The following is a 14,001-nucleotide window of genomic DNA, read 5'->3' on the forward strand; positions in this document are numbered from 1 at the left end:
AACAAATAAAGAAAGCGTTGACTAAATATAGCACTTTCAAACACATTCTGACACACTAACGCAAGTCTGAAATGACAGGGAGTTCGAGGCCACTTGCCAGCTTACATCTCGTTTCAGTGGATGTTTAGTGGCTGCCCTGTAGCTGTTCCTGCTCACTGTTAGAGTTAAGCTGCCAAATGCATAAGAATCAAAGTTCCTACAGAAAACAGCAGGAAGAAAATGAACAAATCACAGGAAACATCTGCATTCCCACTGCTTTTCATATCCACTCTGGTGGCCGAGAACAGCAATAATCAAACATTGTAAATCTACCTCATAATGCTGGTCATTAATAATCTTATGTATTTATGACATTTACAGCCAGATAATAAATCAAAAAGAGGACAACCCATTGTTTTGTCAAACATTCAATTTCTCATTGAAAAACTGACTCTTTATTTCAGCAATATGGAGAAGATTTTCATCTCAGACACAAAGAAGTTTCTGAAACAAGCTAGAAGCAGAATTTCAATTAAAGGTGCGTTGAACAGCTTTTGTTACAACATCAGTTTAAAATAAGTAAGTTACTGTTGCCTCAAAGAGGTTCATTCATGAAAACAAACTTTGAAATAAGAACTTATGAAGGAAGCACGAAGTAAAATGTTTTCTGGTTAGAGGTATACCCATCAATCAGAAATTAGAAACCAACTTACACCTGATTGGTAAAAAAAAAAAAAAAACAGAAAAGAAGGGATCTTTTAAAATACTCATTAAAACTATCAAAACCCAGAGTTTCAGTCTGAAAGTGCTTCAAATACCACCTTAAAAAATGAGTAGGTAAAGGTGTGGGACGGGGATGAAAATAATTTATAATTTCTTCATTTCCTGTTGGACTCAAAACAAGAGAACTGGAAACAAACCTTTTCCTCGTTCATTAGTCACAGTCCCTTGAAAAAAATCTGAGTCTGTCGAAGTCAGAAGCAGAAGGTCAAGGAAAATCTAAAATCGGCTTCTGTCAGTATAAGCCTGATTGATCCCACTCTAGAAAGAACTGAGGATGTTTTACACCAACATGAAATATTCTGTTCAGCTCCAGCTTAAATCGGAAAGTCAACACATCGGTCCGTATTCACAACTTCCTGGGCAAACTGAATTCAAGTTCATCTTCAAAATATCTCACAAAACAGCTTTAAAACCTCATTCTTTCAGTTAAATGATGTTTCTGTAATAAAACAAATGATCCAGTCTTTTAAAAAACAGTTCCATATTTATTGCAAAATATTTTTGTACAGAATTCAACTGAAAAAAGAAACATCAACGGAGGAGGAATGGACAGTAAGGCCAACATCAGAACTCCGAGAGTCGAACTGTACAAACACCGACAGTAACATTTTGCTGCTTTAATTAAGAACTTTTGTACAGAAACCGTTTCGCCGTGCTCACAGCAAGACTCCTTAAAAAGGAGGAAAGGAAATGAAAACAGCTTCACACATTTTTTTTCTCTTAAACATTATTGCCTCACCTGTAAACCCATCAACTCAGAACACCAAAGGACAATCTTTAAATACTGAAACTTCTATAAGAAACATGTCCCTTGATTGATAATGTAAATATAAATATATATATATGTATATATTATATATAAGTATATAGTTGTAAAAAGCTCAGAACGGATCACGTTTTGGGAATGAGAGTAGCGTCTTCTGTCGTAGAGGTTCAGAGTGTGACTGCTGAAGCTGGAAGGCTAACACCACAAACAGGGAGAGAGAAAGAAATGCGTCTGATCCGGAGTCGAACCCGACGCTATGCTTTGTAACACACCGCTTGAATAATCTGCCCCCCGTCTGACGTGGAGGGGGTTCTGGGGTAGAAGAGAGCATCTGTGTAGTAACGGGCGTGCATGTGCATGTTCATGTTCATGTTCATGCACATCCTCATGCGATTTGGCACTGATGTAAAAGTCATTTCCTCCTCATAAACCACAAGGATATCCTAACTTTTTTTTTTTTTTCTTTAGACGTTTTTTGTTTTTCTTCACACATAAAAAAAAAAGGCAGCGTGAGACAGGATACATTATCTCCCCTACCAACATTCACATGTACATCTTTAACATTGTCTCTCCCACCGTCGGGGAGACACCGAGGACTTTAAAAACGCCTCCTGTCTCTGGAAGTTCCAGATAAAAAAGAAAAAAATAAGAAAAAGGATTCAATTAAAATTAGACTAGATTTTTGTTGTTGTTGTTGTTGTTGTTGTTGTTGTTGTTGTCCTATATGCATAAGCCCTTCAAAGAAAACACAACATACAAAAAAAAAAAGTAATAAAACGACAAAGCTGATGTACAATCCAGAACTCCAGAGGAGGAAAAAACGGGGCGGCTTGCTTCTGAAATACTCCACTGGTAAGACAAGATGTGTGATTACACATTGCACGATACACCTGATAAAAACTAAAACATACCAAAAAAACAAAACAAAGCATGACCCTCATTAAATAGGGGGAATCCAGTGACAAGGAGCAGACCAACACAATCAGACGTAAAGTTGTGTGGAACCTTCTTGTATTGATTGGGGATGTTTGGACAACAACCGGCACCAACACCCGTCCTGGACAACCCGACCACATGGAAACAACCCTAAACGCATGCTATGACGCATTTCAAACCACTTTCCTAGTGGGCCTGCACTCATTGTATCTGCAGTAATTCCTACTGTCTAGACTGTTTCACCATGAGGCCTGATGATGACGGGCGTGTCGTCATCTGTGCTGCTGGCTGGGCGACCATCAAAAAACAACAAAAAAACAACAACAAAAAAATTCGCTCATCTGCAAGGTCCAAGTGGCTCACATTCACAGACTTGGAGAGGTATGTCAAAGCATATAGTTGAGCGGTCAGACGCAGAAATGACCCCAAACTGACCTGACCCATCTTCACTAAAAGAGCAGAGCTACTCAAACTGCTCCTGGATAAAAAAAAAAGAAATAAAAAAAAAGCAGAAATAAAAACCTTCATTCTATAAATTGTGTTGCCCTAATCAGCACCGTTGTCACCAAAAATGACAAAACAGGTGTTTTGTTCTCTATAAAAAAAAGCTTTTCTTTGTTAAAAATGTTGAATAAAATCAATAAAAGACGCTCTATCAAAAGTCATCACAACATGATCAGAGGCCATCAGCCGGGGTAACAGCTCATGAGGTTCCTCCTCGGTATTTTATATCTTTTATATTTTTGGAGCTGAATAAGGTCAACAGATTGTGAAATAACTCAGGACAAGCACATATAACTTTCTCTATGTTTCACATTTATGCAGCGTAATGCTAATAGCCTAATAACGGTGTGTGGGACAGCTGCTGGCCGCCTGCAGACCCCCAGAGCTGCACTCATGATCAGCTAAACTCACCGTAAGCATGAAGCAGAAATAAATAAAATGTGAAGAACTGATATTAATTTCAACTGTCATAATTAGTGAGGCCTATTTTCTTGTGAACCAGAGAGAATGTGTGTCAATATGAGATTTCTAGTATAATTTGTTGATTCAATGTTTTTTTGTCTGATATGATGTAAAGCACTTTGAAATGCCTTGCTGCTGAAATCTGCTATACAAACAAAATTTGATTTGATTTTTTTGATTTGTGAAAAGAAAACTTGAGATGCTTTAGCCTGAAAAGATAATCCATGTTAATCCAAATTTGGATCCTTTTTTTTTTTTTCATTTGGAAGAGTTTGCACCTTCTCACTTCTTCATTTTGTATGTTTTGGGAAATTAAGGTCTTTTCGCAGAATCTGCTCCGCGACAGTCCACATTTCAACTGAGAAATGACACGTTTTGTGTTTATTTTAGTCATTAATGTCAAAATCTATTTGTTTTTGTCCCATTTCTTCCTCTTGGTGATCCACCAGAACAAATCGATACAACGCGCTGTAATGGTGTTGGTGTGAGAGTCTGGGAAAGGGCTCTTAAAACATTTATGGATATTCCAAGTGCTTCCAAGATGCAATACCCTGAGTAGCAGACGTAGGCTTGGGTTAAACCTCAGTAGAAACAAAACACAAAACAAAAAAAACAAGACAAAACATCTTTCACACATAAATAAAACTTTGTAGTCAAAGGTACATTGGCAACCACAAGCGTAACCCTAGAGTAAAACAAAACCCTAGTTTATCTGTGACAAAACAAGTTGTTTTCAGTTGGATAATATGCATATACTCATGCATATATAGTGTCTGTCTCCCTTTGCATATAGACAGAAGTGTTTTGGGGTCTGCATAGAGAGCTTTCAGCTATACCCTCTCTCTGCAGAGCGTTACTTTGAGAATTAAGAGATGGATGTAAATGGGAGCGATGTACTTCACGGGACAAGGAGCGCCAGGACAACAACCGACCTCTGTGCAGACATGTAAACAAAAGAGACCAGAAAACCACAGAGGATGATGGGTAACAGACATCCACTTAAAGCAGCAAAAGGGTCGGACAAAGTACAACAGGAAATACGAGGAGGAAACAAACCCCCCCCATTCCCCCAAGTCGCTCCTTTATCAATCAAGAGGATTCGAAACGGAGGGAGGCGTCACGTCCACTCTGCCTCGTGCACTTCCTCCCGGGCTTGGCTCAGAGTCTGTCCTGCAGCAGGAATTTAAATTAAAGCAATGTTCCTGGGCTGTTCCAGATGGAAATGAACCAAAAGTGTAACAGCAAACTCTGAGCGATCTACAGCAGCGTCTCTTTAGAAAAAAAGTTGTACGAATGTTTGATCGCCGCCGGTGAGGTGCGGCAGCCAGAGACGAGAGGGCCATGAGAGCAGCGCACCTCCGCAGCCCTTCCTGGGGTCTGTCTCTGGGTTCAGTGGGGCGGCGGACCCAGGAGGACACAAACCTGGAGCTCAGACAAACAGCTGGATCCGCTCCCGGATGGTCTGCCTGCAGATGGGGCAGGTCTTGAGCGCGGCGCTGCAGTCGATGCAGGAGGCGTGGCCACACTGGAAGACCAGCTTGATGTGGTTGTCAATGCAGATGGGGCAGGTGATGCGCTCCTCCATCTGCCTGTAGCGGGACTGCAGCTGCTCCAGCAGGTTGTGCTGCTCAGAGTTCTCGGTGCCGGGGCTGCAGTCCACCTCGGTTTGATCTGCGGAGTCAAAATCATTGACAATGTCTAGTTTTAATCCAGAGTCTGACGTGTAGTTGCAGCATTATTGTGCAAGATGAGGCTGGTCGGCTGTCTGTGCCGCTCCATTCCAGGAATGGACAGAGGCTAGCTCCGAAACATCCCGTACACCAGAAAATAAAAGTTTCTAATCTCTTCTTACCTTGTCGTATTTTCTTGGTTATTGTGACCTGACATTTGATGCATTTCTTCATGCGATGTGCACATTCTGTTAAGACAAAATTAAAGTTATTGACTGCAGGGTTTCTACAGGCTTCACCAACTCAAACTTAAGACTTTTTATGACCATTATGAAAGATCCTATAAGCTTGTGGCAGTAAACGGTAAATCAGTTAATAGAATAATAAATTAAAACCAGCTCCATAATTTCCATTTGCATGATTTATCATTTTCTATTTTCTCTCTCTCAGTTAAATGTACATTAAAATTTAAAGTTTCTTTGAGAATGTCTTCTTGCCTTTTTTATGCCATTATCATTATATTACTTTATATTAATTGAAAACTGTTTCAAAAACAACATTATCATTTATCACAATACCTTCTGGGACAACTTATCGTCCAGCAAAATGTGTTATTGTCACATGTTTACCTATATCTCCACAGAAATGTACAAACTTTCTCTGGCCATAAATTTATTGTTACCCATTAAGCTAGCTAGCTAGCCAGCGAGGGTATGCTAGCATTGAGTCACAGAATGAAGAGGTCTGTATGACTCAACCTTTTGCCTGCCAGAAAAATCCCATGAGAAAAATAAATATACACACAGAATAAACAATTAAATAATCCTGCCAGGACAAAATTTCAGACACATGATTAACAGATTTAAGGTCAATTTTAAGGCCTTAATAGTAGATATATAAATTTATGGCTTTTTAAGGATCCGCAGTCAATCTGGAATACATAGAAGACCCTCCACCGGACGCCCCTCACCACCACAGCCTGCAGACGTACCTTCACAGGCCACGCTGTGCTGGCAGGGGCAGAACAGAACCAGCAGAGCCAGTTCAGAACAGATGAGGCATTCACTGGGACCGGCCGGTGTGGGAAAAACCAGGTTGGTCATGGTGTTGGGTGTTGTGTGGACCCGCCGCAGGCTCGCGCTGCTCAGGCCCTGCCCACACGTGATGGCCTGCAGGCGCTGCAACCTGAACGACAACAGACAGCCATAAGAGCTCCTCTGAAATGACTAACACGTCAACATAAAAATCAACATTTTTTATCTAAATCAAACTCTGGCATGGATTTGTTTGCGTAAAAATGTTTCTTTATGAGCTACATTTCATTTCTAAGTTTCCGCTTCTTGCTTTTTGGGTTGTTTTTCATTGTTAATTTTATACTCAAACCTAAATAACCTTGCAGTTGCCCTTTAATCAAACTGAATGTCAGGTCATAGGTCATAGCTGACTTCTACGCCAGTTTTCTGAAAACGTACCTGTGCTTCTCAGAAAAGTTCTTAATGAGCTGCATCATGGTGCTGTCTCCCACCAAGTCCAGAGGACTCTTGCCCTTGTGGTTGGCGTAGCTGATGTCAGCACCTTCCTGGGCCAGAAAACAAGCAATCGCCATGGCGACGTTCAGCTCGGTGTTCCCCAGGAGACCCGAGGCATTCAGCTGTGGACGCAGAAGGAGGAAGACGAGAGGATAAGGAGGAGGAGGAGAGAAAGTCTGAGCTAAAAACCATTATGACAGTAAATGAGATTGTGTTATTCCAAGAGTAAACTCTAAAAAGATGCAGGAAAACTGAGCATAACATAAATGCAAGAAGTTCAATGAGAGTCATCCAGATTTAGACGCTACATAAACCCACATCTAATCAACACAGAAGAACTCCCAGGACAACTCATCTGCTGACGGTGGCTAAAACGGCCCCAAGGACTCAAGTCTAGCCACCTTCATGGCTGCGTATGGGTGGTTTGTGTGTGTGTTTGCGTGTGTGTGTGTGTGTGTGTGTGTGTGGGTGTGTATGGGTGTGTTGGCTCAAAGCCCATGATGCTGAGAGGAGCTGCAGTGTTAGTGGTGTTCTGGAGCAATGAGGATGTTTTTTTAAATCATGAAATATTTACACCATGTAATGGGACAGAGCTTGTGTGAAATGTTTCACATCAGGGGAACAACTGAAGGTTTTTTTCTAAGGAAAAATAATAGAGTTTGACAAATGGTTGTGTTAATGCCGCTGAAAAACAAAAGGGACAACAAATTTGAAGGCAGTGCAGTTCTGGTCTGTACAATTCTACCGAACATCAAATATGGAGGGAAAAAAACTGACTCTATACTTAGAAATCAAACTTCAGACACAGAGAAGTCGGCTATTGACTGCAAATGGATGATCAACAGTAATCACCGACCGAGAATCTGAGTCCACTAACACTGGAAATTGTAGATCAAAGCTTCAAAGGAAAAAGAAAATGGGAGATCAGAAATTGTCCACAAAATTGATCAGAGTATTTCTAGTCTTCCATAACGGAAACAGCTCAGTAAGTATCACAGACCTACTAACTGAAGCCCCATCTTGGCTTATTTCCATTCTTGACTTTCCCTCTAAATTTATTCCCAATAACACTGTGGATCTTTTACAAATACAACCTTTAAAACAACAGAGCTGTCTGTGATATCATCTTTACTTCAAGAAAGTGAGTCTTTTATGTTCTGTACCCATATTTGTACTTTTATTAAACACTGAAACTATAACACATTATATTATATATTTAGGTCCACTTCTCTGCACTCTGACCTTATTACTGTCTCTTAAGTTAATCTGGGTTCTTGCGACCTGCTTGCACACTGAACTGAGGTCCTTTCTTCTCAGATAAATCTGTTCCAAACTCAGACACATAAATCCCCATTTTACCTTCTTTCACCTTTCATCCTGCTGTTTACCTGGAACCCAACTAACAGCTTCATCCTAAACATATCCCAGGAGACTAAGCATACACTGAAACACTCATTGGTTAAGGTTTGTTGCCTTACTGTGTTTCCTATTATATGTTTCCCAGAGTGTTTTTTTTATCTCACTTGGAGACTATATTTATCTCTTTAAGGCTACAAGAATGAGAAGTCTCTATTTTAGAGTAGATCAGCAACGTCTGGTTAGGTCTTTGCTACTTTCTTTAGCTTATGTTGACTTATATAGGGGTTATTTATTTATTTTTACCTCTTTGCTTTGTAACCGTCACTTCAAGTTCTTAACTACAAACTTGGTCATTTTGTTTATTTAAATAGATTCAGGTATTACACTTCAAAAACACAAAATATTACTAAGTATCTTTGGTGTAGTTTCTAGGGCAAATGTTTAAGTAAATTTTAAATAAGATGAAAATAACTGACATGTCATTTTTAAACAAATAATCTTTAAGGAGCTTGTTTTAAGTCAACAATCCCTTCATATTGATGAAAAAGGACAAGTTATAAGTGAAATAATCTGCCAGTGCAACTTGTACTTTGAACTTTGTGATTTGAGGCCTTTGTAGTTCCAAGTAGAAAGTAACAGTAATCTATCGTTTAATAAGCCTCCATGTTTAGATTCCCCATCGACCCTCACCCTGCAGTAGAGCGACGTGGACGAGCAGCCGTCGCTGCCCTCCTCCGTGCTGCTGCCCCCTGCTGACGGGGAGAGCATGACGTTGGCCAGCTGCGGGCGAAGCAGGGCCACGTGCATCGCCGTGTCACCGTCCTCGTCCTCCATGTTGACATCGGCGCCCTCGTCCACCAGCAGCTGCACCAGGTCCGTGTGGCCCTGAGTGACGGACAGCTGCAGCGGTGACTGGTTTCGGTTGTTGCGGATATTGACATCACAGCGCCCCTAACAGGAAACAAGACGAGTGAAATGCAATTTATTTTTTACAGAAAATGTGGATTTAAATGAATAAATAAAAAAGGAATACCAAAGAGGCGACAGCGAAGGCTCACCTCCTTGATGAGGACCTCGGCGACGTCTCTGTGGTTGTTGAGAGCAGCCAGATGAAGGGCAGAAAAGCCGTCTTCCTTTTTAACGTCCACCAGTTGTCGAGCTCGAGCCAGGATCTTTTCTGTGGCCCTGAAGGTAAGATGAACAGACAACTTGACCAGTCACAACTCAGATTACACCCACTTAGAAACTATTCGTGAGCTGGCAGAGGAAAAACCCAGAGAACACGCCATGTCTATCAGATCAACAGCAGAGTACGCAAAAATTGTACTCAAGTAAGAGTAGCACTACTTCAGCTACTTCAATATAGTTTTACTGAAGTAAAAGTAAAAAGTAGCCATCCAAGAAATTACTGAAGGGTAATTTTTACCAATAAAGTATTTGGTAAAAAGGCTACTCAAGTCGTGATTACTAATAAAAAGAGCAATTATTTAATATCTGACAATTACATAAATCAGACGAACAAAAGAATAAAACCATGTGGAAATTTTGATATTTTGAAGATTAAATTGAAAATAATACATATAAATAACATAATTACAAAATCAGGCAAAATGAACTTTTGCCAAAGTTCTCTCACTACAAAACAAATTAAACTAACAAAAACTGCAGGTGTGCATGTGTGGTGAATTTTTGGCTAAAACAAGCCTGTTCATTTTTCAGTAAGGCTACTCACAGTGGTACTTCATAATGAAATTACTCAAACAAAAGTAAAAAGTACAGCGTAGTAAAAATACCCCTAATAGTTTTTGTTTTTTTGAAAAAATTACTCAACAAAATGTAACTGAGTAAATATAACTAGTTACTACCGATCTCTAGTCAACAATTTAAAAGACTGTGTATAATTGTCCCTTCACTACAAAATGAAACACCAGTTTCTGTTTGTCTGCATCATTGAAAATCCCAATAAAATACACTGATATTTACTGTAGTGAAGAGGAGAAGTTTCAGGTGAATTTTCTTTATTTCATGACCTCTTTTCATACATTTGATTCAACAAGGAGTTTTTTGGGGGGTTTTTCCACAAAAGCACCAACACGTACTTTTCATTATTCGTTTACAAACCGCATAGTTTTCATAACAAAAAGCCCTCATTATTATAAGTCCAAGTTCCTGACACCTGAACAGAACTGCAGCTGCTTCAAAAGCTGCTAACAAGACAATCTGAGCAGAAAGCGTGCTCTTCAACATGACTCGAGACAAAGTCCCAAATATTAACCTTCCTGTTTGCCATCCATCAGGATTAGTCAGGTTACGGCGCATTATGCTGGATATCAGTCTGTGTTTAATTGCAGAGCATAATGAGGCCTCAGTCAGTGAAATGAGACCATTGCAACTTTGTTTGGCCTGAGTGGGCTTTATGAAATGTGAAATTGAAGCCGACAGCCTTAGCAAGCGCCCAGGAAGCTGGCAAATCACCACAGAGGCATTAGTGTGACATGAACCAAAACTTCTGGAGGAAGTTGGGTTTAATTTACCGCTTGCCTCTGCAGGATTTTACTGTGTGGAAACACTGATGGCACACACGCGGCCAGACGACCCTTTCTGTCCGTTGTTTCCAAAGCGAGGAATAACGAGGAGAAGGGCGCAGAGCATCGGCTGATGTGCAAAGACCTCTGTAGAAACAGCTTTTACTAACATGATTAATCGATTATAACAATTCCTTATTGGATAGTTTCTCACTGCGAACGCATTCGGAGGTGTGGGCTGAAGTCGTTTGTTTGTAGCAGAGTCAGTCAGATGTGACTTGTATTGCCTGTGTGATTTAAAGGCATCCAAAGACGACGCTGCCAGAGGTCACAGCTACCTGCATTGCAGATCTGAAAGCTGGTGGTCCAAGCGCTGACTGAGCCTCTTATACAGCAGTTCCTGCTCTGTATTTTTATTTAATGTAGCCACTCCTGTCTGTACCAACTCATCCTCAGTTCTCTGCTTTCACATTAAGAACTAGTTGACATTTTGAGACATTTTGGTAAGTGATGGAAGCTCAGTGAAAGCAAAATAAATTCAAAATGCAAATAGTTCTGAATGAAGTGAGTCCATTCAGACTCACGTTTAAACTAAACTTATTTTGCGTATATAATAGATTTTTGTGAAATTATCGATCCCGACTGTCATGCTATGAAAATATTTGACAGTAGATGGAAAAAGGAGTGATAAAGAGAGAAAAGTAAAGTAAAAAAAGGGAGAAACGTCATAAAGTCAAACCAGAACAGAATCTCTTCTCCAGTATAAACCGTAATCCCATTATCTAACCCATTTGCGTCTTCAGAAGATATCTGGCAACATGCCTTGTTCCTTCACTTTCCCAGGCCTCTCTGTGAACTTGGCACATAGTTGTCGTTTTCCATTTCCTCAAACAAAATACATAGACTGACAAACAATCCATTTTTGTCTTTCTGTCACAAAAAAACAGATGTTCACAGCTGCTCTCTGAAATAACTTTAGTTTATAAATTTGGAAACAACCCTCAACTTATCTGTGCAAGACAAAACATCAACAGATTAACAGACTGTTTTAGTTTGGTGTAAGTGTGGGGTTAAGTGTGAATCACATGTTTTTCCCAGTTCTTTTAGGTCAATATATTAAAGAGTATATATAAAAGATTACTGTACAGATGATGGTAGTTTTTTTTCTACTGGGTTTAAATATGGACCTTGCAAAATTCAACCAATCAATCCATGGATGACTCAATCGAGATAGATCTGGAAAATATGTGATGTATGTCCAAACCTGTTCTAGACCGAGTTAGGAACCCTGTAGCCATGACTACAGCTCACTGTAAAAAACAAATGACTAACAAAGCTTTTAATATTACTAAAATTAATTATTTACAAAAACTCAGACCAGAGGAGATTTGAGAAAACTCTGTATTTATGTTTGCTTGTGTACTAAACTGAGATTTAACGTCGCGCTCATTAAAATTTGCTGCAAATAATGCGTCAGCATATCCCCGTATTTGCTTTGTTGTAATTCTCAAGCAATATTGTGTTACGTTTGATCAATTTTGTATTCTAACACGCTATTTAAACAATAAATCTCCTGGCGCCATGTTTAATTCCTAACAGGAAGTTGTGGTTGTTTTGAAGCAATCGGATTAGCTGACGTAGATTTTAGCTTTGCACCAGACCGCCCCCTATGGGTCAAGCATGTTTAAAGCACCTCTTTATTTTAGTGGGTTCATGTGGATGAAAACTTTTCTGAAAGGGATTCTGTGTGCACAATATTATTTTTTAAATGACACAGCAGAGATATTCTGTTGGCTACGTGTGTACAAGGTCTAAGAGTTATCAAGTCTGATTTTGTTACAAACCTATGTTATTTGGCTCTTTCCAAACTGAGTAGAAACACTGAAGAACAAAACATACACATTTAGCTAACTTAACAAAGACAAATCACTTAAACTGAATGAGCCTTGACCTTTAAATGTAATGCAAATACACACACAGTGCAGTGAAGGACGTTTGATGATACATGAATGAACTAGTAAAGAGAGTCATTCCTGAACACTGTAAATCATGTCTCTCTTCATTGCGTGAAGCAGCTGGTGTCAGGATGAATGAATGCTGAAGACTGCAGCCTAAACTCAAAGACCTGAACACACGACTCGTGCCAGAGCAGACTGAACATTAATTAAAGAACTGCCTCCAGAGGTCCCAATTCTCCTACACTGTTCTTGCTTTACAACTTGCAAGTTGTATCTTTTATTTTGTGCACATGTAACTCTCCTGTACAGATCTGAATGGAAATTATATTTTTAGAACAATCAGGAGGGTCCGTATCTTTTTAACTAGGTCAGATTTGACAAGGCGGTATGCATGAAGAAAATAACAGGAGTAAAAGGAAAATAAAGATAGGGAAAAAAAGTAATCAGAGGCGTCCAGAGAAATTGCCTGGTAACAAGAATCGGACGATTTTCAGCCATTTGGAAAGGCAAAAATCAGACTTTTTTTTTTTTAATAAATCAGTGAATGCACTACAGCTAAACACTGTAACAACACTGATACCAACATCAAAATAGTTAAGAAGAAAATTTACCTAGAAATAGAAAGGCTGAATTTATTGCCTAAAAAATTGCTTTGCTTTTTTCCCTTCTCTCTCCTTTTACCATGAAACAGCTTGTATTTGAAAATTTGAACAACCTACAGGAAATACTGACAGAGACGAATGTTTACACTTGCTAATGATAGTCAGACTAATTGTGATCCTCAGTGTTATAAGGTGCCCTGGCTGATGGGAGTTTAAAATACTAAATATTTGTTATAAATAGTAAAAACAAATACTATTTGTTATGATGCTTGCACTCTCACTCCTTGTCATCACCTCTGATTATTCAAACAGGGACAATTGGAAAATTATTTTGAATTATATTAATCACAGGTCTTAAAGAGAAATCAGGACAGCACAAAAGCTATTTTAATATGCAATATCTTTACTAAAACCTACTAAAATGAATTTGTCCATAAATCTGACTTGAACATGTTTAAACTAAAGTCAAAACTGAAACTTTAGCTAAATTTCTTTGATGGCAACAAAAGGTTACAAATGTTTCTAATACAAATGTTTAGGACATTATCCATTTCCATTTTTTATCAAAACTCCTTCAGTAAGAGGCTCAGGCTAAAGTTAAAGCCAAGTCATGTTTTTGTTTTTCCATTCTTACTTTCTTTTTTTCTGGATCTATTTTTAAAGAACCGTGGGCGACTTTCCGTGATTTAGTTTTGTTATATTTGGAAAGGACATTTTATAGACACAGAAATATCCTGTGTCTGTACAATAAAGCACAATTTACAGCAACAGCCAAAGATGAGTTTCAAGACAGTAAGTCAGGCCCAAATAAAGATTTAAAGATCCTTAGAACATTGTAAAAATGTCATCCAAGAAAGGTTTCATCTTTGACATCTTTCCAAATTTTCAGTAGTGCTGCACATGGAGATGTTTAAAAGTGACAAAAATA

The 14,001-nt window shown here is 39.1% G+C and overlaps 2 protein-coding genes across 2 annotated transcripts in view; one reads left to right on the forward strand and one right to left on the reverse strand.

Annotated features, from left to right (window-relative positions):
• Positions 1–1,226: 1,226 nt before the first annotated feature.
• On the reverse strand, positions 1,227–9,234 carry LOC122836981 (E3 ubiquitin-protein ligase MIB2-like). The gene is made up of 6 exons (XM_044127022.1): positions 9,047–9,234; positions 8,679–8,939; positions 6,573–6,751; positions 6,092–6,285; positions 5,283–5,348; positions 1,227–5,101 (listed from the first exon to the last, which is right to left on the reverse strand). Exons 2-6 carry the CDS (start codon positions 8,820–8,822, stop codon positions 4,860–4,862), a joined length of 825 nt encoding a protein of 274 aa, XP_043982957.1. The 5' UTR covers positions 8,823–8,939; positions 9,047–9,234; the 3' UTR covers positions 1,227–4,859.
• The window catches only part of LOC122828251 (paired box protein Pax-7-like), a 16,096-nt gene continuing 11,192 nt past the window's right edge, over positions 9,098–14,001 (forward strand). The window contains exon 1 of the mRNA XM_044111690.1: positions 9,098–9,179. Within this exon, the coding sequence (XP_043967625.1) occupies positions 9,098–9,179 (82 nt within the window). The remainder of the gene's footprint in view (positions 9,180–14,001) is intronic.

The sequence above is a fragment of the Gambusia affinis genome, linkage group LG01 (genome assembly GCF_019740435.1).
Source record: "Gambusia affinis linkage group LG01, SWU_Gaff_1.0, whole genome shotgun sequence".
Taxonomy (NCBI): domain Eukaryota; kingdom Metazoa; phylum Chordata; class Actinopteri; order Cyprinodontiformes; family Poeciliidae; genus Gambusia; species Gambusia affinis.

What these genes read in the sequence shown, in the direction of transcription:
- LOC122836981 (XM_044127022.1), bottom strand. Translation starts at nt 8,822, where the DNA reads ATGGAGGACGAGGACGGTGACACGGCGATGCACGTGGCCCTGCTTCGC. An exon ending in AACTTTTCTGAGAAGCACAG is followed by an intron (nt 6,286 to 6,572) that starts GTACGTTTTCAG and finishes GTTGTCGTTCAG; the next exon opens with GTTGCAGCGCCTGCAGGCCA. An exon ending in GCACAGCGTGGCCTGTGAAG is followed by an intron (nt 5,349 to 6,091) that starts GTACGTCTGCAG and finishes TTGTCTTAACAG; the next exon opens with AATGTGCACATCGCATGAAG.